Genomic DNA, 23,257 nt, shown 5'->3' with positions numbered 1-23,257 from the left:
GAAATGTGGAGGTATTGGAATGTGCTGGGTGCAGAAACATTTATGAGAGTGATTCTAAGGTGAGAGACTTCAGTCGGAGAAGCTGGGCCTGCTAAGCTTGTTTCCTCAGAGGAGAAGAGGAGGTTTGTTCGAGGTGTTCAATCTCATGAGAAGTGAGGATAGAGAAAATGGGAGAAATTGTTCCCCGTGGCAGAATCTCAAAAACAAGCAGATACTGATTGGTAAAAAAAGTAAGTGCAACTTGAGGAGAAGCCTTTCCAGGCAGTGAGAGGTTCGGAAATGGAATACACGGCCTGACAGGGGACTGGAAGCAGATTCAATCACGGTTTGCAACAAGGAATTGGATTGTTTTCTCAAGAGAAAAGATTTGCAGGGCTGTGAGATAGAAAGCAAACTTACTTGCTAAGTAGCTCTTCCAAACAGTGAGCACAGACACAATGGAAAAAGGCCACTGTCTTTGGAGTAGCCATTCTATGATACTAAGTGCTTGGAAAGAGTAGAGAGAAGGTTAAACCCAGTTTAAAAATTTTCAGGTAGGTGGAATTCAAGAGAGCTGGGGTTGATTCCCTTACAACAGAGTTTAAGAGAAGATTCAACAGAAGAGTTCACAATTATTTTATCATTATTGACTATTTAAATAAAAACAATGTGCATATTATCAAAAAAGAATGATACAGAGTCATGATGTTCATTCAGAGAGTTTGTGCAGATATGAATGCTCACACAAACTCCTTCAGTGTTGTAACAATTCTCTGGTTCTAAAGGGATTTCAATAAACTAAGTAAGGAGAAACTGGTAGGATGATCAAGGAAAGGTATCATTGGCAAAAGAAGCAGGGGAGAGGAGGAGGAGAATGTATTATATACAGCAAGGAGCTGAGATATGGAATTCCATAACTGAAAGGTGGGGGAAACTGATCTAGTTGAAACTCTGAAAGGGGACCTGGGGAGCCTTGGGTAATAGCAAGCAAATAGGACCAATTGGATCATTATTTTAAAGTGACAGTAGCAAACATGATATGCCAAATCATAGAATGCCTTCAGTGTGGAAGCAGGCCATTCAGCCCATCAAGTCCACACTATCCCTCTGAAGAGCATCCCACCCAGACCCATCCTTATAACCCTGCATTCCCCATGGATAACCCGCCTGGACAATATATGTAGCATGGCCAATCCACCTGACCTGCACATCTTTGGACTGTGTGAGGAAACTAGAGCACCCAGAGGAAACCCAGACTCTGGGGAGAACATGCAAATTCCACACAGACAGTCACCCAAGGGTGGAATTGAACCTGGGACCTTGGTGCTGCTGGCCCCGAAGGCTTCACTCTGTAGGATTCTATGATATTTTTACCCATAACGTTCTGAAAGGTGCTAATGGATACAACATGCTAGATGTGGCAATCACTTTTCCATCCTTGAAGACTCAGCTATTATCTCTTAATAGAGAACTAGGACTGGCCAGAGAGAATTACAGCCTAATCCCATCCTGAACCAATGTCCACACACTGTGGGGCTCACTGGGTAGTGAGTAGGACTGAGGACACAGACTTTCATAGCCCAAGGCTGCTGTTCAATTACCACCAGGGAATGAGTATGGGGCCGTGTGGACCATGGGACTCAACATCATGGTCAGTTCTTAGTTATGGAGCCAGAGAGCTAGATCAGCTTCACTTAATGTGGAATAAATCTGCTCCATTCAATGCAATACCATTTAACCTGGACAAACATGCAAAATGCATGCATTCCGAACCTTACGGACCGTTCACAATCCGAATTAAAAGATTGGACACTCTGGAGGCAGGAAGCATGTTTCCGCCGATGGGTGAGTCCAGAACCAGAGGGCACAGTTTAAAAAATAAAGGGGTAGGCCATTTAGAACAGAGTGTGAGGTGAAAGTTCTTCACCCAGAGAATGGTGGATATATGGAATGCTCTGCCCCAGAAGGCAGTGGAGGCCAAGTCTCTGGATACTTTCAAGAAAGAGAGGGATAGAGCTCTTAAAGATAGTGGAATCAAGGGTTATGGGGATAAGATAGGAACAGGATACTGATTGAGGATGATCAGCCATGATCATAATGAATGGTGGTGTTGGCTCGAAGGGCCGAATGGCCTACTCCTGCACCTGTTGTCTATTGTCTATTGAAATGAAAGTGACTTTGTGCTGTAAATTATGGAAAGACATCTGATGCACGTCAATTTAAAGAAAAAGACACTGAATAATTTGTGTTATGTGTGTTACTTTTTTTTATTGTGAAAATATTTTGAAGACATTTTGTATGATCACCTACAGGGCTTGATCTTTACTGAATCACTCACTAACAGAGTTAGGCTTGACTCTAACTTACTGGAAAACATCCAAAGGATTATATGAAGGTTATGGTTACAGACATGGTGTGGAGACAATGTTAATCCCATTCTCTGGGTAGAATGGCCTTGGGTTCATAGTCGATAGGTTAAATTAGAACTGTCCCTTACACTAAACTGAACAAACTCAGATTTATGTCAAGTTGGTTATGAGTGGTGACTTTAAGGGGTGCGAGTGACTTCAATGCATTACACTTACCAGGGAAGCTTGTTTTCATTTGGAGTACCTCCGCCATCTTGACTTCTGATCTTCTTCAGTTGCTAGGAGATTAGGTTGTCACACGGGAGCCTGCGTTCAAGAATATAAAGAAATCAGAATGTTACAGGAAACAGGTAAGTCAGAACACAGGGTACTACCTTATATGGGTGGCCTTTAGCACTGACCTTCTCTCTGACAGGAGAAGTTCTGTTTCTACATCACCCAAAACGTACATGATAATACAGCTGGTGATCTCTTTTCAAGTGAATATTCCTATCTGAGAGGTGTCACTTGTGTTGATATGACATAATCAAACAGTTCTAGGCCTGCTGTTTGATTCAGAACTTAGTCCTGCATATGAGTGACCTGAAAAGATCCATTATAACCAGCTCATTCAACAGGTAGCTCGGGACATTTTAACACAAGCAGAAACAATAAAACAACAACATGCATTTATGTAGCACTGTTTTGTAGCATCATTAAGTTAATAAAATTAATTAAAGTTAATAGTTACTGCAGAGAAAATTTACTAGGGTGTTGCCTGGGATGGTTTAGTTATGAAGAGAGGCTGGATAAGCTCAGAAACCAAAACAGAAATTGCTGCAAAAACCCAGCAGGTCCGCCAGCATCTGCGGCGAGAAATCAGAGTTAACGTTTCGGGACGGCGACAGGATAAGCTGGGGCTGTTTTCTTCACAGCAGAGAAGGTTGGAGGAGGAAGGTATACAACATTATGAGGGGCATGGATAGGATGGATAGGAAGCATCTTTGTTGAAGGGCGAACAGCAAGGGGGCATAATTTTAAAATGAAGGTCAGGAGGTTTCGAGAGGATTCAAACAATATTTTGACTCAGAGGGTGGTGGGAGTCGGGAATGCATGGACTGGGAGAGCACTTAAGGCAAGAAGGTTCCTGGATGAGCATAATGTTCAAGGCTATGGGCGAAGTGCTGCAAAAGTGGACTGGTGTAGGTTGAGTGTAGCATGTCAGTGCCGACTCAATGGGCTGAAGAGCCTCTTTTGGACTGTACGATTTTGTGAAGATGATCCAAGGCATTCCACAGGAGCATTATCAAACAGAATCTGACACATTCTCACATGGAGGTATTAGTGCAGATCACCAAATACCTGGACAATGAGCTACACCAGGAGGAGGTGAGAATAGGGAGGACATTGCAGAGTTTAGGACTTGGTCTACTGAAGGTACCGACACCAGTGGTGAAGCAAGTGAATACGGGGACATACAGACAGGAGGCCAGGATTAGAGGTGTTTCAGAGGCTAGTGTTCCTGAGTCAGATGGCAGAGAAGGTCAACGTAGTGGAGGGCTTTGAGCACAAGAACAAGAATTTTAAAATTGAGGTGCTGCTTGACCATACTAAAAAACCAGTGGTTCCATCTACTCTCTCAGGGTAGTCTGAATTCCCACAGTTTGGGACATCTAACCCTCTGAGTATCCCATTCTGTTATATTTAATGCACGTGGTACATGGGGATCTGGGCCAAGGTCACAGTTATCTCTCTTCTTTAGTGGAGCTCAGGACATTGAGAGAAATACATGCGAAAGGACAAGACTTAGACTAAGGGATGACAAGAAAGTGGCAGGAAGGCGCTGTCACCTGAAGACCTCAGTTGGATTTTCACAATCTTTCTCCATCCCTGACATCAAACTGCAAATGGACCAAATTCCCAAATTCCAGTTCATGTAGGATTGGAAATCAGGATCTCTGCATTTTACAATCCAGTCTTACAGCCACTATTATCCTGTTAAATGTTCACATGGCATCACAGGAACAGGCCATTCAGCCCAACTGGTTAATGTTGGTAATTATACTCATGGTCCTTTTCCCAAGTGCTCTACATCCCATCAACAGATCACAGCTAAATGATAAGTTATGTGGGACAGGCATCCACGGTACATACACAAGGATCATTAACAGGTGGAAAAAGACATCAAATAAATTTTAGTAAGTTGAAACACTGAACTGAATCTGAAAAAGACAAGGAATGGATGTGGAGACTAGACAAGACATAGTTTGGGCCGAAGATGATCATTTTTCTAGTGTGGTGATCACGTCAGTAAGGCTGTTCTCCACACTAACTGTGTACTGATGGTGTCGAAATATTAGTGACAGGCTGAATGCTTTGATGGGTCAGTCAGGGTTGAGTCCAAATTGAGCTTCAGACCCTGTGACCAACAGCAGGAATTTTCTGACGGTCGCAATGACAGAACTAGATCCTGGCTCATCGCCACTTGATGCTTGACATCAACATCAGTCGCATTTACAAAGCCAATATAAAGGGCTTCAGATACAAAGTAAAATTCTTCTACTCTTTTAAACAGAAAGTACATGTCTCTCTGCACTGTCCCCCATCAAACACTCCCAGGACTGGGACAGTATGGGATTAGATACAGAGTAAAGCTCTCCCTACACTCTCCCCTACTAAATAATCCCAGGACAGGGTCAGCACGGGCTTAGATAAGATGAAAGCTCCCTCTACACTGTCCCCATCAAACACTCCCAGGCCAGGGACAGCACAGGTTTAGATACAGGGTAAAGCCCCCTCCACACTCTCCCCCATCAAACACTCCCAGGATAGAGACAGCATGGGGAAAGGTAGAGTAAAGTTCTCTCTACACTGTCTCCCTAAACACTCCCAGGACACGATTCAGTACGGGGTTAGATACAGAGTAAAGCTCCCTCTACAATCTCCCCATCAAATACTCCCAGGACAGGGACAGTATGGGTTAGATACAGAGTAAAGCTCTCTCTACACTGTTCCCCATCAAACACTCCCAGGACAGGGACAGTACGGGTTAGATACAGAGTAAAGCTCCCTCTGCACTGTCTCCATCAAACACTCCCAGGACAGAGACAGCACGGGGTTAGATACAGAGTAAAGCTCTCTCTACACTGTCCCCCATCAAACACTCCCAGGACAGGGACAGTATGGGTTAGATACAGAGTAAAGATCTGATGAAGGGCTCTGGCCCGAAACATCGAATTTCCTGTTCCTTGGATGCTGCCTAACCTGCTGCGCTTTAACCAGCACACATTTTCAGCTCTGATCTCCAGCATCTGCAGACCTCACTTTTTACCCCATCAAACACTCCCAAGGACAGGGACAGCACTGGGTTAGATACAGAGTAAAGCTCCCCGTACACTGTCCCCATCAAACACTCCCAAGGACAGGGACAGCACTGGGTTAGATACAGAGTAAAGCTCCCTGTACACTGTCCCCATCAAACACTCCCAGGACAGGGACAGCACGAGGTTAGATACAGAGTAAAGCTCTCTCTACACTGTTCCCATCAAACGTGGCCAGGAAAGGTACAGCATGGGGTTAGATACAAGATAAAGCCCCCTCTACACTGCCCCCATCAAACATTCCCAGGACAGGGACAGCATGGGGCTAGATACAGGGTAAAGCCCTGTCTACGCTGTCCCCATCAAACACTCCAAGGACAAGGACAGCACAGGGTTATTTACAGAGTAAAGCTTGCTCTACATTGTCCTCATCAAACACTCCCAGGACAGGACAGCATGGAGTTATTTACAGAGTATAGTTCTCTTTACACTTTTAAACAGAAAGTAAATGTCCATGTTTTCTTTTAAATTGACATTAAAACTCCCTTGACACAGTTCCCATTCAAAACACCCAAGACAGGTACAGCACAGGTTGGCTACACAATAAAATCTTCTCTTCACTGGGCTCATCAAATACAGCACAGGGTTAGGTGTAAAGTTTCCTCCACATTATGCCCATCATATACGTACAAGACAAGTACAGCACAGGGAGACACACAAAATGAAGCTTCTTTTACTCTTTTAACCTGAAACTAAATCTCCCTCTGCTCTTTTAAACCGAATATAAAGTTCCCTCAAAGCTGTCCTCATCAAACACTCCCAGGACAGGGACAGCACGAGGTTAGATACAGAGTAAAGCTCTCTCTACACTGTTCCCATCAAACACTCCCTGACAGATATGTATTGCTGAGAGTACAATACAGGACGAAGGTCTCTTCACACTGTGATTGATTAGAAACCGAACACTACTCAGTTCATTAAGGGACTTTTTGCTCACACTCATTTACTGTTACACAAGTGAATAGAATAGTAATTTATTGTCATGTGTAGTTTTACAAAACAAATACAGTGAAAGATTTCCTAAGTCGCCAAAACACAACACCGAAAGTGTGTGGGAGCAAACTCAGCATGTTGCAACCTGTACACACACTGGATTTGGGAAAGGGACAAACATTCTCATTTTGTTTGGCACTTTGTAACAATGCTTCCCACAGGGACATTAACCCTCAAGTTACCTACATCAGCGCCACAATTTCAAGAGCAGCCAATCAGATGTGTGGGTGTATGGAAGTTTGCCAAGCTGCTGCCCAGATCAGAGTTGAATTTTCCTACTTTACAACTGTCTTTGTCTGGCATCAACCCCAGTGCACTTGGCATTGAGGACGAGTTCCTGGCCTAGTAAGAGCGGCCGTCCAAAACCGCAGTTTCTGGCTGCATTCCATTCCCGTTAACCAATATTCAGAGATAGATCTTTCCTGAGATCAACACTCACAACTGTCAAGCATTTGCTGTAGAGATAAGCTGTTGAGGGTGGGGTTAGTGAAACTGGTCTTGTTACTGATGGAAGATGAGAGATATCAGTCCATCTTACACCTGTGCCATCAACTTTTAATTGAAGTTATTGTTGCGCCTGGCGTTTAATGGTTTTTAATAGCCCTCATTGCAACCAGCAAACTGGTCTCTGTTTAAGAAAAGCAAAGGGGGCTCTTTTGGTACACTGGCAATGTCCCAATCTCTGAGCTAGGAAGCTTGGTCTCACCTGCTCAAGTGGTGTATAGTAACATCTCTGAACAGGCTGATTTGTAAAATATCTAATGTAGGAGTAACTTGGTAGGTCTGACTGCATATGTGGAGACAGAAAGAGTTAACGTTTCAAATCCAATAATGGTTTTTATTCTGAACAAGAGCTATATTAGAATCAAACGGTTAACTCTGGGCTAAAACAGCCATTGTTTTTTGGGTTAAGAGTCAGTTTCGTTGAGTTTCACTGAGGATTTCTCTTGCTGAGGCTAAGAAAGTAATCTATCCACATCTCACTAAAGTCGCCTCATTAACTTGTCCGACTCTCGCCCCATTCTATCACTCGCTGTATCCAGAACAGCTTGTCACTGTTGGGATATCCCAGAACAGACTGGCATTCCTGGCACCAGTGTCACCTTCAGCACATCTGTGCTACTTTCAGTTTTTAATTAACTTATGTTTAGTATTTCTCCTGGGAGATGGTGCTCTGACCAATGCAGCACACGATGCTGGCTCAGTGGTGAGCACTGTTGCCTCATAGCGCCAGGGACCCGGTTTCGATTCCACCCACGGGATGACTGTCTGTGTGGAGTTTGCACATTCTCCCCGTGTCTGCGTGGGTTTCCTCTGGGTGCTCCGGCTTCCTCCCACAGTCCAAAGGTGCGCAGGTTAGTTGGATTGGCCATGGAAAATGAGGGGGTGGATATCTCTTTGGATGGTCAATGTGGACTTGAGCTGAATGGCCTACTTTCACACTGCAGGGATTCTACTCTAAGTTAGCCTGGACTATAGATCTCATGGGAGAACATAGATTCCTGACCTGTCAGGTTAAAGAACTAATTAAATCTGCCAAGATTTGTGATGTTTACCTAAGGTACATAATTGCATTATGTTGAATTGATCTGCTTGGACAGGTTATGACACACCTCCATATCAAACATACGTCTTCTGCCTTAGAAGTATCACAATGCCATAAGAGCCCTGCTAGAGAATTGGAATTACTTGGGTAGCTCTGCTATTGAGCCGGTACGGGAATGATGGGCCGAAAGCTCTTTCTGTGCTATGTCATCCAATGGTTTAACATCATCTGTGAGGAACTTTAAAAAAATAAGTTCACACACTGAGTATGAGGTAAACAGCAGAGCAGAGAGGAAATGGTAACCACAGGGGATTCCAGCCTTTGTGTTAACTCAGAACGGGATGGGGGTCATTACTCTCTGATCAGTGCAGTACACAGGCCTAGGCTTCCCAGCCTGGAAGTGTAGACTTTACACAGAGTTAAAATCTTGGACATCTTTTTAAATCGTGCCTTTTTTCCTGCAAAAACAAGTGTTAAATGATGGAGATGCCATCAGGAACATTACCTACTGGGCACAGGGTGATGGGCAAGGGTCAGAGGTATGGAGCAGGGCACAGGCTAACTGCTGCTCGGCAACATTAAAGTTCTGTTGGCCATTTGTGAAGTACCCCCTCAAGTAAAACATTTTTATCCTTTGGTTAAAATCCCTCCATAGCCTTAACCCACAGACATTTTCTCAACCTCGAACCTCGGGGGTTCTCTGCTCTCTGACTTTTGACCTCTGAGCTTTCTGTGGTCAGACAGGCTGCCCAAAATAATTGATTTATGATGAACTTCGATAAAGTAAAGGCCATAAATTAAAGCATGCTAGGAAGTGGAAGCCAGTCTTGACTGAAGTGACTTGTGAGAAAGTGAGGACCGCAGACACTGGAGATCGGAGTTGGAAAGTGTGGCGCTGGAAAAACAGCATCCGACTTCATCAGGAAGGGCTTATGCTCGAAACGCCGACTCTCCTGCTCCTCAGGTGCTGCCTAAAGTGCTTGTGTCAATCCACACGCTACAGAATCCAGACAGTCTGCAGCTACCCACAGGTGGTTTGCAAACAAACTTGACAGCTGCAGAACCTACAATACACACCTGGATTCGAACGGGACAATGGAATATCGCCCTCGGAACAATTGGGAGCATCAAGTTATTCCTGAAGGGCTTTTGCCCGAAATGTCGATATTCCTGTTCCTCGGATACTGCCTGACCTGCTGTGCTTTTCCAGCATCACTCTAATCTTGGCTCTGATCTCGAGCATCTGCAGTACTCACTTTCGCCTAACATCTGGTTGAGTCTGATCGATCAGGGTAATTGAACCTGATCTATCCACTGACAGATCCTCAAGACCCTCCCAAAAGGGTGCAAAGGCTTGGAAGGATAAGAATGGCCACTAAACCCCACTCAGGATGCAAACTCGAGAATAACCATTGAAAGAGAAGACACCTACAAGACCATTGGAAGATGAAGAAGACATCACTATGTGGAGCCTGGCCAAGTTCTAGTGTGGTGGTATACTATCACACAAAGGTAAGTTGAAGTGTAAGATAGTTTAGTGTTCATCGTTAGTTTACAGTATACTTCATTGTTCTAATATTAATTGTGGTCAATAAACGAATATTACTGTTTATAAGAGTCGACTCGAAGGTCTTTGCTCAGAGTAAGAGTTCACAGACACCGTGTGGCAGGTACAACATTTCACAGCTCTCCAGTTTCATTTTTGAATTTCATTTTTGGCTCCACTTTCAAATGAGCTATGTCACTCCCTAAACCTGTCACCCTTTCTCTCATTCCAGACATTGCTTTGAATCTACTGCTTTCAGAATGTTTTTGGTTACTTTTCCAAACATCTCCTCATGTGGCTCAATGTTAAACAGCTGATTATGCTCCTGTAAGGCACCTGTAGATGTATTAAGGTACTGAGTTCAGAAGTAGGAATGTCTTGCCTACTTACCAGACCCGTGGTAATGCTGCATGCATGGTTATATCTCCCTACTGGGCCTTATTCTAGAGTTTAGATGGATAGGAGTGGATCTGATTGGAATGTACAAAATTCTAACAGGGTTGGATGAACCGAATGTAGAGAAGATATTTCTACAGGTTTGGAGTCTTGATTCTGGGATCACTTAGTCTTCAGATACAGAGTAGGCCATCTAGGACTGATAACAGGAAACATGTCTTCACTCTGAGGGTGGTGAATCTGTGGCATTCTCTACCACAGAAGGTTGGGTCATGGAATATATTCCAGAAAGTGATTTTAGAAGCCTCAAAGGGGTATGGAGAGAAAATGAGAATAGGGCATTAAGATAAAGAAAAAGCCATGAAGGGCAGAACAGGCTAAATGCCATATTCCTGATCCTTGTTTCTATATTTCTAATTTCTCTTCCCTTAAGAAGATTGTGTGCTATAAGCAACATGGGCAACTCATTTGCTTGCCATCTCTGGTGATGCTCATTGAAGCCAGACATCCGAGGGGGCTTTGGTGCTATTATTTAAAGGACAGACTGACCTGCACTGACACCTGCCTATCATTGCTCCTGATAACATTCCTCCACAGTTTGGATGTGCATGTGTTGTAATATGCTGGGATGTGGGCCAAGAGCTGAAAACTACAATTAAGCTGGATGGCATTTTCTTTTGGCTAATGCATACACGACAGATTCCTGTGTGTGCGTGGCACACATTTTCCATGGGTCAGGGAACAAGGCAGGATGAAATGACTCAGGCACTTTCTGAAGAAACGTGGATGAGTAGATGAGAAAGAAAATGGAATAAAAAGATTTGAAAAAAATCCCACATAAGAAGTTAAAAATCAAAACATGTGGGACTGGTGGTAACATATTGGCTTGGATTGAGAGTTGGGTTGCAGGCAGGGAACAGGAATAAATGGGTCATTTTCAGAGTGACAGGCACTGACTGGTGGGGTACAACAGGAATCAGAGTTAGGTCTCTAGCTATCAATGATTTGGATGAGGGAATCAAGTTGCAAGTTTGCTGACAACATGAAATGCGGTGGGAGCAAGAGTAGTGAGGAGCCTTTAAAGAGGTTTCAGAGCACTTTAGACAGTTTGTGAGGATGGGCAATGCATGGCAGACACAATGTGACAGGTATAGATGTGCAGTCGTCCACTTTGGTAGGAAAAACTCGCAGCATATTATTTAAATGGTGGCAGACTGGGAAAGGATGATATACAAAGGGACCTGGTCACTGAAAGCAATGTCTGCAGGTCCAGCAAGCAGATAGGAAGGCAGATCGTGTGTTTTATATATTTTAGATATTACAAAAGGTTGGAGTATAGGAGCAGGAACTGCCGAATTACAAAGTCTTGGTAAGGCCACACCTAGGATTGGGGTGTACAGGTGTGTTCTTCTTAACTGGGAAAAGATGTACTTGCCATCGAGGGAGTCCAGTAAAGACTCCCCAAACTGATACCAGGGATAATAGTTTTTTTAATGAGAAGAGACTGGGTGAACCAGCTCTGGAATTTGGAAGAATGAGAGGGAATCTGATTTGAACTTTTGACTGAGTCGGACAGACTGTATGCAGGGACGATTACCCTGTCTAAGGGTGTCCAGAACAATCAGTCACAGCCTCAGGATAGAGGGTCAGACTCGTCTTGGATTAAGAGGAGGACAACTTTCTTCTTTGAGAGTGCTGAGCCTGTGGACTTCTCCGAGGGTATGGAGGTGAAGTCACTGAGTAAAATTTAAGAAAGAAATAGACAAGAATTCCAGAGGCTAAAGATATCCAGGTTTATAAGGGGAGAGCGGGAATGTGGCATTGAGTGGATCAGCCATGATCGTGTTATATGCTCAGAGCTGTACAGCACGGAAACAGATTCTTCGGTCCAACTCGCCCATGCCGACTATCTTCATCTGACCTAATCCCAATTGCCAGCATTTGGCCCATATGCCTCTAACCCCTTCCTGTTCATATACCCATCGAGATGCCTTTTAAATGGTGTAATTGTACCAGCCTGCACCACTTCCTCTGGCAGCTCATTCTATACACACACCACCCTCTGCATGAAAAAGTTGCCCCTTAGGTCCCTTCTAAATCTTTCCCCTCTGACCTTAAACCTATGGCCTCTAGTTCTGGACTCCCCCATGCCAGGGAAAAGACCCTGCCTATTTACCTATCCACATCCCTCGTGGTTTTATAAACCTCTATAAGGTTGAAGAGCCAAGTAGGCTAATTGGCCTACTCACATTTTCTATTTTTTTTTACAGATGGTGGGAATAGAAGGAGACTCAAAAAGGAGAATAAACACCAGCAGGGACTTGTTGGGCTGAATGGCCTTTTCCTACAGGAAAGGATTCAGGCAGAAGGCCTTGCTTCCAGGAGTTGAGAATGTGAAGGTCTTTCAGTTCCTGTGGGGCACTCTATTTACCAAATACTTTGGGAATGTCCAAATATCTGTTTGTACATTGAGTAATTCTCTTGAGAGAATTTCAATGTGATTAAAGTATGTGTGGCCTGTCATACGTAACCTTGTTGCTGATTTGCCCACAGCGAGTGTGATTAATGCTCTCCCAGATGACAAGCTCTTGCAGTCTATTTACTACAGGGTCAATTCTGGCAATCTGAGTGCGTGTGTTTCTTTTTGGAAAGAGGGGGTGGGGAGAAAGCTGTCATTTACCAGACCCTTACTTCAGTCAGGCTTTCCCTGATGTTGTGACTTTCAGAATTACTCATAATGTGTGAGGGAGTCAGACAATAAATCATTGCACAAAGCACCAACAAAGCAGAGTCCTCATCTTGCTATTATTGTCCAGACATGGAGAAGGATGAAAATAAGATTACGATACCAGAACCAAGGGGTTAACTATCAGAAAAGATGGAATAGATTGGGGCTGGTACCACAAAAAGGAGAAGTCGTGGGAGTGAACTAATTGAAGTCTTTATGAAGGGATATAATAGACTCGACACAGACAAGATGTTTCTACTTGTGCGGGAGACAAGAAGCTGTAGCTAAAAATATATGATGGTCGCTAATAAATTCAGGAGGGAATTCAGCAGAAAACTCTTTATCTGGAGAATGTGAAACTCAATGTCTCAGGGAGTAGTTGAGGTGACTGACAGGATAAGATAAATATGAGGGAGAATAGGATCTGCTGTGAGGGTGAAGCAGGGTGGCAGCAGGATTTGGTGCAGCAGGAACACTGGCTTCGAATAGTTGGGCCGAATGGCACATTTTTGAGCTCTTAATAACGAAAATATGCAACAAATTTTAGATTTGCATTTTATAAAACAGGCTTAAAACTTGTTCACTACATCAGATCTGAGTATCATCACATTCTTCAAAATGTAGAGCCCAGTGCTTGTTTATAGTAGCATTGACTTCTAAGCAAACACACACAAACATCAGCACAGAGACAAACAGACGTGTTCATATTCACATACACTTTCACTTACACACAGACACACACGTTCACTTACACACACACACAGACACAGGGTCACTTACACACACAGAGGGACACATGTTCACTTATACAGATACTCATGCTCACTAACACACAGACACATGTTCACTTACACACACAGACACGACACATGTTCACTGACACACAGAGACATATGTTCACATAGACACTGGCACACACATTTGCATACAGACACACATTCATGTAAACACAGACACATTTCTATGTACATACTGACACACACATTTGTGTACACATGTTCACTGACACATTCATTTACACACATGTTCACGTACAAACGTGGACTGACACACAAATACACATTCACTTACACACAGGCATACATGTTCACTTCCAGAGACACGCATGTTCACGTACACACATATGGACCCACACATGCTCATCACACAAACATGTTCATGCCCACACATGTGGACTGACACACAGTCACACATTCATTGACACACAGGCACACATGTTCACTTACACAGACACACACGTGCATGTCCACACATACATGTTGACTAACAGCGACAGACACACATTCTCAGACTATCACAGACATACAGTCTGACACACACACATGCAGACAACCACATATTCTCACACACTGAGACACACATTCATAAACAAAGACAGAAATACTCAGACAGCAAATCACATACTCAATTACAAACATAATGTATGAATAAAAAGGCATACACACCAACACACAGACAGAAACACATTCAGATAGACACACATGCAAGCCGACACACAGATAAACATATGAAGAGACAGATAGAGTTGCCTACACCAAAACATAGATACCCAGACTCACACAGAGACTTTCTGATATAAAATACAGCTGAACACAAACAAACATAGAAGAAACACACACAGACACAGAGACAGACAGTCACACAGTCAAACAGATACACAATTAGGACCTGCAGCAAAGGACCATTCTCACCTCCACACCCTGCGGTCGCTGGCCTGGTATTAAGTTATCATGTCAGCTGTTCATTCTCTCACCGACCTGAGTGTGTGTGACAAGGTCTGGCTGAGATGGTGAGGCTTTGATACATCTCCTCCCTCCCACACTGGGTCACACTCACTTACCGGCAGTAAATGCTTTACAGCAAATGAGACTGACATTCTGCATCATGTGACAGTCTGTTTACACTCTTCAGTTTAATATTGACTGAAGCTGAGATTTCAAAGAGAGCACTTTGATGGCTTTTTTAAAAACTCTGGTCTCATTAGCCCTCTGTAGACCTTCCTGCTATTATTTTTATTCATTCCTTTGGCTGATGTTTTCTCTCCCCTCTTGTCCTCTCTCAACCCCCACCTCTCAAACTCTTCCTCACAAAGCCAACATTGACTGGGAGATGATCCCATTCACACTAGGCTTCCTACATGGTCTCACTTTGAGTATAGGAGTTGGGAATGTTACGTTGGGATCGATATTGGTGAGGCCTCTTCTGGAGTACTGTGTCCAGTCCTGGTCGCCCTGTTATAGGAAGGATATTATTAAACTGGAGAGGGTTCAGAAGAGATTTACCAGGATGTTGCCAGGAATAGAGGGTTTTGAGTTATAAGGAGACATTGGATAGACTGGGACTAATTTCCACTGGAGTGCAGGAGGCTGAGGGGTGACCTTATAAAAGTTTATAAAATCAGGAAAAGGTGAATAGCAAGAGTCTTTTTCCCTAAGGTGGGGGGTTTCAAGACTAGTGGGCATATCTTTATGGTGAGAGGAGAAAGTTTTAAAAAGGACATGAGGGGTAACTCTTACACAGAGAGTAGTTTGTGTGTGGAATGAACTTCCAGAGGGAGGGGTAGATTCAAGTACAGTTACAATATTTAAAAGACATTTGAGCAGGGACATGAAGGAGAAAGGTTTGGAGGGCTATGAGCCAGGCAAGTGGGACTAGTTTAGTTTGGGAACACAGTTGGCATGGACTGATTGGACCAAAGGGTCTGTTTCCGTGCTGCTGGATTGTATAACTCTCGATGTGTTGTAGATGAGTAATGTAGGCTACATTATTCCTGGACCTCTGACCTCTCATTGCCATAAAATCATGGTACTGAACAAAAGAAGGTCATTCAGCCCATGGAGTCTGTGCCAGTTCTTCAGAAAGGCAATCCAGTTAGTTGCAGTCTCTCATATGTACATCACATCCCTCCAATTTATTCTCCCACCAACTATGTATCCAGTGCCATTTTGGAAACCATTAATGAAAGTATATCATCTGCCCACCAGGCAGTATCTTCCAAACCCTAAGCACTCAACACTAATTTTTTTTCTCTCTCACGTTATCACTTTGCCAATCACATTAAAGCTGCAGTCTCTGGTTTTGACCTTTCAGCTATTGGAAAAGTATCTCTTTATTTAATCTCATCAAAATCCTTATCTTTACGTTGGTCACTCTTCAGCCTTCTCTGTTTAAAGGAGAATAATTTTCTCCAGTATTGCTGCAAATTCTCATCCCTGGAACTGTGCTAGTAAAGCACATCTGTGCCCTCTCCAAAACTCTCATGTTCCTCCTGAAGTCTGGTGCCCAGAATTAGACTCACTACTGCCGTTGGTGCTGAACTCCCCTTTGCAAAGGGGAGTCCTGGATTTGGACTCATTCCTTCTCCTTGGGTATCCTAAACGTCCACATGGTATAACCACTGAGTATCGACCTGACTGCCACCTTCAAAGACTGGTGCCCATATAAATCCCCTCAAGTCTCCCTGTTCCGACACCTTTAAAATGTAGCTCTTGCTATCTCTGTACAAACAGACAGCAAGGACTGCACAAAACACTATATAGGACAAACAGGAGTCCATGAACATCAGCTAGCCACAAAACGACACGACCAGCTATCTCTAGTAGCCATACACTCAGACAACCACAACATGAATTTGACTGGAAAAACACCACTATCATAGGACAAGCCAGACAGAGAACAGCCAGAGAATTCCTAGAAGCATGGCATTCATCCCCAAACTCCATCAACAGACACATTGACCTGGACACCATATACAAACCACTACAGCTGAAACTGACACCCGGAAACGGCAAGAACATCCATCAACAGACACATCGACCTGGACCCCACATACAAATCACTGCAGCTGAAACTGACACCCGGAAGCGGCAAGAACAAACCAATATAAATACCGGAAGAAACATCAAAGCAGCGCTTCACACGAGGCTCCAACAGCACTGATGATGTTCCTTAGCCAGGGAACGAAACGTTTGCAGCAAAAACTTCCAGCTCGGCGAGCAGAACCACAACAACGGATACCCGAGCTACAAATCTTCAATCAGATTTTAAAGGTTTTGGGGGATGTTTCAAAGGAGGGGAGGAGACGCGGAGATCCTCAGGAGCAAGGTTTTGGAGCTTGGAGATGAGACAGCTGCAGACACAGCTGTCAATGGCACAGCGATTAAAATGAAAGGTGCATCGGGGCACAAATAAATTGCAATGTGGAGTCTTGTCGGACTGAAGGAGATTACAGATATATGAAAGAGAGCAACACAGGGGTGACATGGTGGTTCAATGGTTAGCATTACTGCCTCACAGCACCAGGGACCCAAATTCAATTCCAGCCTCAGGTAGGTAAGATAGTGAGGAAGGTGTTTGGTATGCATTCCTTTATTGGACAGAGCATTAGATATAGGCATTGGGAGGTCATGTTGTGGCTGTGCAGGACATTGGTTAGGCCACTTTTGGAATATTGTGTGCAATTCTGGTCTCCCTCCTTTTGGAAGGATGTTGTGAAACTTGAAAGGGTTCAGAAAAGATCTGCAAAGATGTTGCCATGGTTGGAGGGTCTGACTATAGGGAAAGGCTGAATAAGTTGGGGCTTTTTTTCCCTGGAGCATCGGAGGCTGAGGGGTGACCTTATATAGAGGTTTATAAAATCATGAGGGGCGTGGATAGGGTAAATAGACAAGGTCTTTTCCCTGGGATAGGGGAGTCAAGAACTAGTGGGTTTAGGGTGAGGGGGAAAAATTTAAAAGGAACCTAAGGGGCAACATTTTCACAAAGAGGGTGGTACGTGTTTGGAATGAGCAGCCAGAGGAAGTGGTGGAGACTGGTACAATTACAACATTTAAAAGGCATCTCGATAGGTATATGAATTGGAAGGGTTTAAAGGGAGGTGGACCAAGTGCTGGCAAATAGGACTAGATTAATTTAAGATCTTTGGTTGGCATGGTTGAATTGGACTGAAGGGTATGTTTCCGTGCTGTACATCTCTATGATTCTATGACTGTCTGTGTGGAATTTGTACATTCTCCCTGAGTCTGCGTGGGTTTCCTCTGAGTGCTCCAGTCTCCTTCCACAATCCAAAAATGTGCAGGTTGGGGTGAATTAGCCATGGGAAATGCAGAGCTATAGGGATGGAATAGGACATAGAACAGAGAACACAGAACATTACAGCACAGTATAGGTCCTTCGGTCCTCGATGTTGTGCCAATCAGTGAAACCAATCTAAAGCCCATCTAACCTACACTATTCCATTCTCATCTATATGACCATTTCAATGCCCTTAAAGTTGGCGAATCCACTATTGTTGCAGGAAGGACACTCAGCGCCCATACTATTCTGAGTAAAGAAACTACCTCTAACATCTGTCCAATATCTATCATCCTTCAATTTAAAACTACGTCCTCTCGGGAAGGTTCTCACTGTCCACCGTATCTAATCCTCATCACGTTGTATACCTCTATTAAGTCACCTCTTAACCTTCTTCTCTCAAACAAAAACAGCCTCAAGTCCCTCAGCATTTCCTTATAAGATCTTCCCTCCATACCAGGCAACATCCTTGTAAACCTCCTCTGAACCCTTTCCAAAGCTTCCACATCCTTCCTATAATATGGCAACCAGAACTGTACGCAATACTCCAAGTGCGGCTGCACCTGAGTTTTGTACAGCTGCAACATGACCTCATTGCTCCAAAACTCAATCCCTCTACCAATAAAAGCTAACAGACTAGGCCTTCTTAACAACATGGACACTGGGATCTCTCTGCTCATCCATGTTACCAAGAATCTTACCATTAGCCCAGCACTCTGTATTCCTGTTACTCCTTTCAAAGTGAATCACCTCACACTTTTCCACATTAAACTCCATTTTCCACCTCTCAGCCCAGCTCTACAGCTTATCTATGTCTCTCTGTAACCTGCAACATCCTTCTGCATTGTCTACAAGTCCACCAACTTTTGTGTCATCTGCAAATTTACTATCCCATCCTTCTATATCCTCATCCAGGTTATTTATAAAAATGACAAACAGCAGTGGCCCCAAAACAGATCCTTGTGGTATACCATCAGTAACTGAACTCCAGGATGAACATTTCCCATCAACCCACCCTCTGTCTTCTTATAGCTAGCTAATTTCTGATCCAAACCGCTAAATCACCCTCAATCCCATGCCTCCCTATTTTCCGCAATATTTTCATTGGGAACCTTCACAAATGCTTTACTGAAATCCATACACATCAACTGCTTTACCCTCAATCACCTGTTTGGTCATCTTCTCAAAGAACTCTGTAAGGTTTGTAAGGCATGACCTACCCTTCACAAAACCACGTTGACTATCCCTAATCAAATTTTTTCTTTTCTCGATGTTATAAACCCTATCCCTTATAATCCTTTCCAAAACTTTGCCCACAACTGAAGTAAGGCTCACTGATCAATAATTACCAGGGTTGTCTCTACTCCCCTTCTTGCACAAGGGAACAACATTTGCTGTCCTCCAGTCTTCTGGCACTATTCCTGTAGACAATGATGACATAAAGATCAAAGCCAAAGACTTGGCAATCTTCTCCCTAACTTCCCAGAGAATCCTAGGATAAATCCCATCTGAGCCAGGGGACTTATCTATTTTCACACTTTCCAGAATTGCTAACACCTCCTCCTTAAGAACCTCAATCCCGTCTAATCTAATAGCCTGTATCTTGGAATTCTCCTTGACAACACTGTATTATTCATTTTGCATCTCTCCTATCTCTTTGGACTCCATGCACAACTTCCCACTACTGTCCTTGACTGAAATGGGGTAGTTCTGGGTGGGATGCTCTTCTGAGGGTCGAAGTGGACTCAATGGGCCAAACGGCCTGATTCCACACTGTTGGGATTCTAAGGCAATGGAAGGATTTGAACACGAAGCATTAAAATTTGAGGTATATAAAGGTCAGTGGAAACATGGGAAATGGGTGAAACCAAATTCGGCTAAGTTACATTACAGGGGGTGGCATTTGGGATGAGCTGAAGCTTAGGAAGGCGGGCTCCCAGCCCGGACATACAATGTAGTGAGGAAAACCAGGGAACGGGGTGAGCCAGAGGTACTTTCTCAATGACAACCAAGAGCAGGAATCTCACACCATCTTTCTCTGATCCCTCAAGTTCAATTTAACTGTGCTTGTGTGGAGCGGTTTGGGAGGGATCAGTGGAGAGAGGGAAAGGTACATGAGGGAAAAGGGTTTAGAAAGATGGACAGAATGGCTGGGCTAGGAGGAGACTGGTGCACAGCATAAACCCCAGCTGGACTGAATGGCTTCTTGCTGTTCTGTATACTTGATGGAAGAATGCCAAGGGATTTAAAGCCACCATCTGAAGCAGGGACTGATCGTGAAGAGTCGAAGATTGAGACCGCAGCAGTTGCAGTGATACATGAGCGAGGAGCCCTGCAGAAATGCCATGGAAAAACAAGTGACAGGTTTTCCAGTGTTAGACCCCACCACATGGTTCTCATTTAATCCAGTTCAACAAAATGACTCATGACTGAGCTGCAATTTGTGCAGTCAGGAGGATGTGAAGAAATATGTCCCTCAGGGAGCCCTTTATTCATGCTCTCTGCCTGTGCATGAAAATCAGAGGAAAACCATAGAACCCAAAACAGCACAGTATACAGGATTGAAACATCAGCACTTATCTTGGGATGAGTCAGCAATCTTCTTGGGGTAGGGTGGGAGACACATTGAATCTTACATCACAGCTCCTTTCTCCATTTGTTGGTGTTTTCTTCATTGTCTCCAATTGCTAATGAAAAGGGCTATCAAAGCTCTCAAGTCTTCTACTATCTTTCACACTGTCCGGGAATATACTCTGATCGGTGCAGAATGGGAAATCTCGCATCTTCAAGCAGAGTGGGCACTTCCCGGATATCCAACAATCCAGGAGTCAGCACTGGATTAACAGGACAGGAGCTCGGGAGCACAACAAACCTCAGAGACACTGGCGTTCAGAGGGGCAGGCCCTCAGAAATATATTCACAAGTGCAAAATCTAGAAATGCTCAGCTTCCCAAAATAATTACTGTCCCTTCAAACTTGACTCTGAAAACCACAGTCCATCCAAACCACAGCCCCACGTAGAAACACAGCCTCAAGTAAAATCACAAGGAGAAAGTGAGGACTGCAGATGCTGGAGATCAGAGTTCACAATGTGGTGCTGGAAAAGCACAGCAGGTCAGGCAGCATCCGAGAATTGATGTTTCGGGCATAAGCCCTTCATCAGGAATGATCCTTGCGAGCTAAGGGGGTAGAGAGATAAATGGGAGGGGGAGGAGGGGCTGGGAGGGCCGATAGTTGAGAGTGCGATAGGTAGATGAAGGTGGGATGTAATGGTGATTGGTCAGAGAGGAGGGTGCAGCAGATAGGTGGGAAGGGAGATAGACAGGTGGGACAGGACATGAGGGTGGTGCCCAGTTGGAAAGTTGAATCTGGGAAAATGAGGAAACTCCCATCCCCTATCTGCATTCTGTAAAGATCATTCCCTCCGTGACTCTCTTGTCAGGGTCCACACCCCCCACCAACCCACCCTCCCCTTCCGGCACCTTCCCCTGCCACTGGAAGAATTGTAAAACCTGTGCCCTCCTCCCCATCACCTCCATCCGAGGCCCCAGAGAAGCCTTCTACATCCAGAGTTTTACCTGCACTTCCACACATGTATTTTACTGTATCCATTGTTCCCGATGCAGTCTCCCCTACATTATGGAGACACAATGCCTACTTGCAGAAGGCTTCAGAGAACATCTCCAAGACACATACATGAAACAACCCTACCACTCCATGGCTGAATGCTTTAACATGCAGGTCCTGGGCCACCTCCATCGCCAAACCCTAACCACCCGACGCCTGGAGGAAGAATGCCTCATCTTCCGTCTTGGGACCCTCCAACCAGACGGGATTAATGTGGATTTCACCAGTTTCCTCATTTCCCCTCCCCCCACCTTATCCCAGGTTCAACCTTCTAACTCGGCACCGCCCACATGACCTGTTCTACCTGTCCATCTTCCTTCCCACCTTTCCGCTCCACCCTGCTCTCCAACCTATCACCATCAGCCCCGCCTTAATCTACATATCACACTCTCAACTACCCTCCCCCCACCCCCACTCCTCTCCCATTTATCTCTCTACCCTCTTGGCTCACAAGCATCATTCCTGATGAAAGGTTTATGTCCGAAACATCAATTCTCCTGCTCCTCGGACGCTGCCTGACCCCCAGGTAAAAACACAACCCCATGTAAAAACACAGCCCCACATGAAAACACAGCCCACGTAAAAACACAACCCCACATAAAAACACAGCCCCACTGAACCACAGCCCCACCACAAAACACAGCCCCATGTAAATACACAGCCTCACGTAAAAACACAGCCCCACTAAAACGCTGTGTGAAAACACAGCCCCATGTAAATACACAGCCTCATGTCAGTATACAGCCCTGAGTGAAAACAAAGCCCCATGTAAATACATAGCCCCATGTGAAAACACAGCCCCAGACAAAAACACAGCCTCACGTAAAACAATGCCCCATGTGAAAACACAAACCCCACATACAAACATGGCCCAACATAAAAACACAGCCCTACGTAAAAACACAACCCTACACAAAAACAGAGCCCCACATAAAAACACAGCCCCATGTAAAAACACAACCCCATGTGAAAACACAGCTCCATGTAAAAACATTAGCCTCACAAGGAAACATGCCCCCACATAAAAACACAGCCCCACTGAACCACAGACCCACATAAAAAACACAGCCCATGTGAAAACACAGCCCCATGTAAAAACACAACCTCATGTGAAAATACAGCCCAATGTGAAAACACTGCCCCATGTAAAAACACAACCTCACATAAAAACACAGCCCCATGTGAAAACACATCCCCATGTAAAAACACAGCCCCATGTAAAAACACAGCCCCATGTAAAAACACAGCCCCATGTGAAAACACAGCCTCACATAGACATATAGCCCCAGATAAAAACACAGCCTCACTGAAACACAGTCCCACATAAAATCTCAGCCCCACGCAAAAACACAACCCCACTAAAACACAGCCCCATGTAAAAACACAGCCCCATTAAAACATTGCCCCACTAATATACTGATTATAACAAGGTCAGACAAGTGGCCCTCATAGGAAATGAGTTCTGAGGACGGGTCACACGATGCATAACAGTAACTCTGACTTTTCTCTGTCTTGCTGCCAAACTTACTAAGCTTTACCAGCAGTATCTGTTTTTGTTGCTGATTTCCAGTATGTGCAGTTCTTTCGGTTTTTATTAGAATGAGTTCCCTGTTTGGGGCTGTTAACCTGGTCCAATCAGGG

At 44.3% G+C, this 23,257-nt stretch overlaps 1 protein-coding gene across 5 annotated transcripts in view; it reads right to left on the bottom strand.

Annotated features, from left to right (window-relative positions):
- LOC132836070 (KN motif and ankyrin repeat domain-containing protein 2-like) overlaps positions 1–23,257 on the bottom strand; it is a 162,346-nt gene that overhangs the window by 55,392 nt on the left and 83,697 nt on the right. For all 5 annotated transcript variants that reach the window (XM_060855322.1, XM_060855325.1, XM_060855321.1 and 2 more), the window contains one exon: positions 2,565–2,654. In XM_060855322.1, coding sequence (XP_060711305.1) covers positions 2,565–2,601 — 37 coding nt within the window. In that variant the 5' untranslated portion in view covers positions 2,602–2,654. The remainder of the gene's footprint in view (positions 1–2,564; positions 2,655–23,257) is intronic.

This window comes from Hemiscyllium ocellatum, chromosome 45 (genome assembly GCF_020745735.1).
Source record: "Hemiscyllium ocellatum isolate sHemOce1 chromosome 45, sHemOce1.pat.X.cur, whole genome shotgun sequence".
Taxonomy (NCBI): domain Eukaryota; kingdom Metazoa; phylum Chordata; class Chondrichthyes; order Orectolobiformes; family Hemiscylliidae; genus Hemiscyllium; species Hemiscyllium ocellatum.
This window is presented reverse-complemented; position numbering and strand designations above follow the sequence as displayed.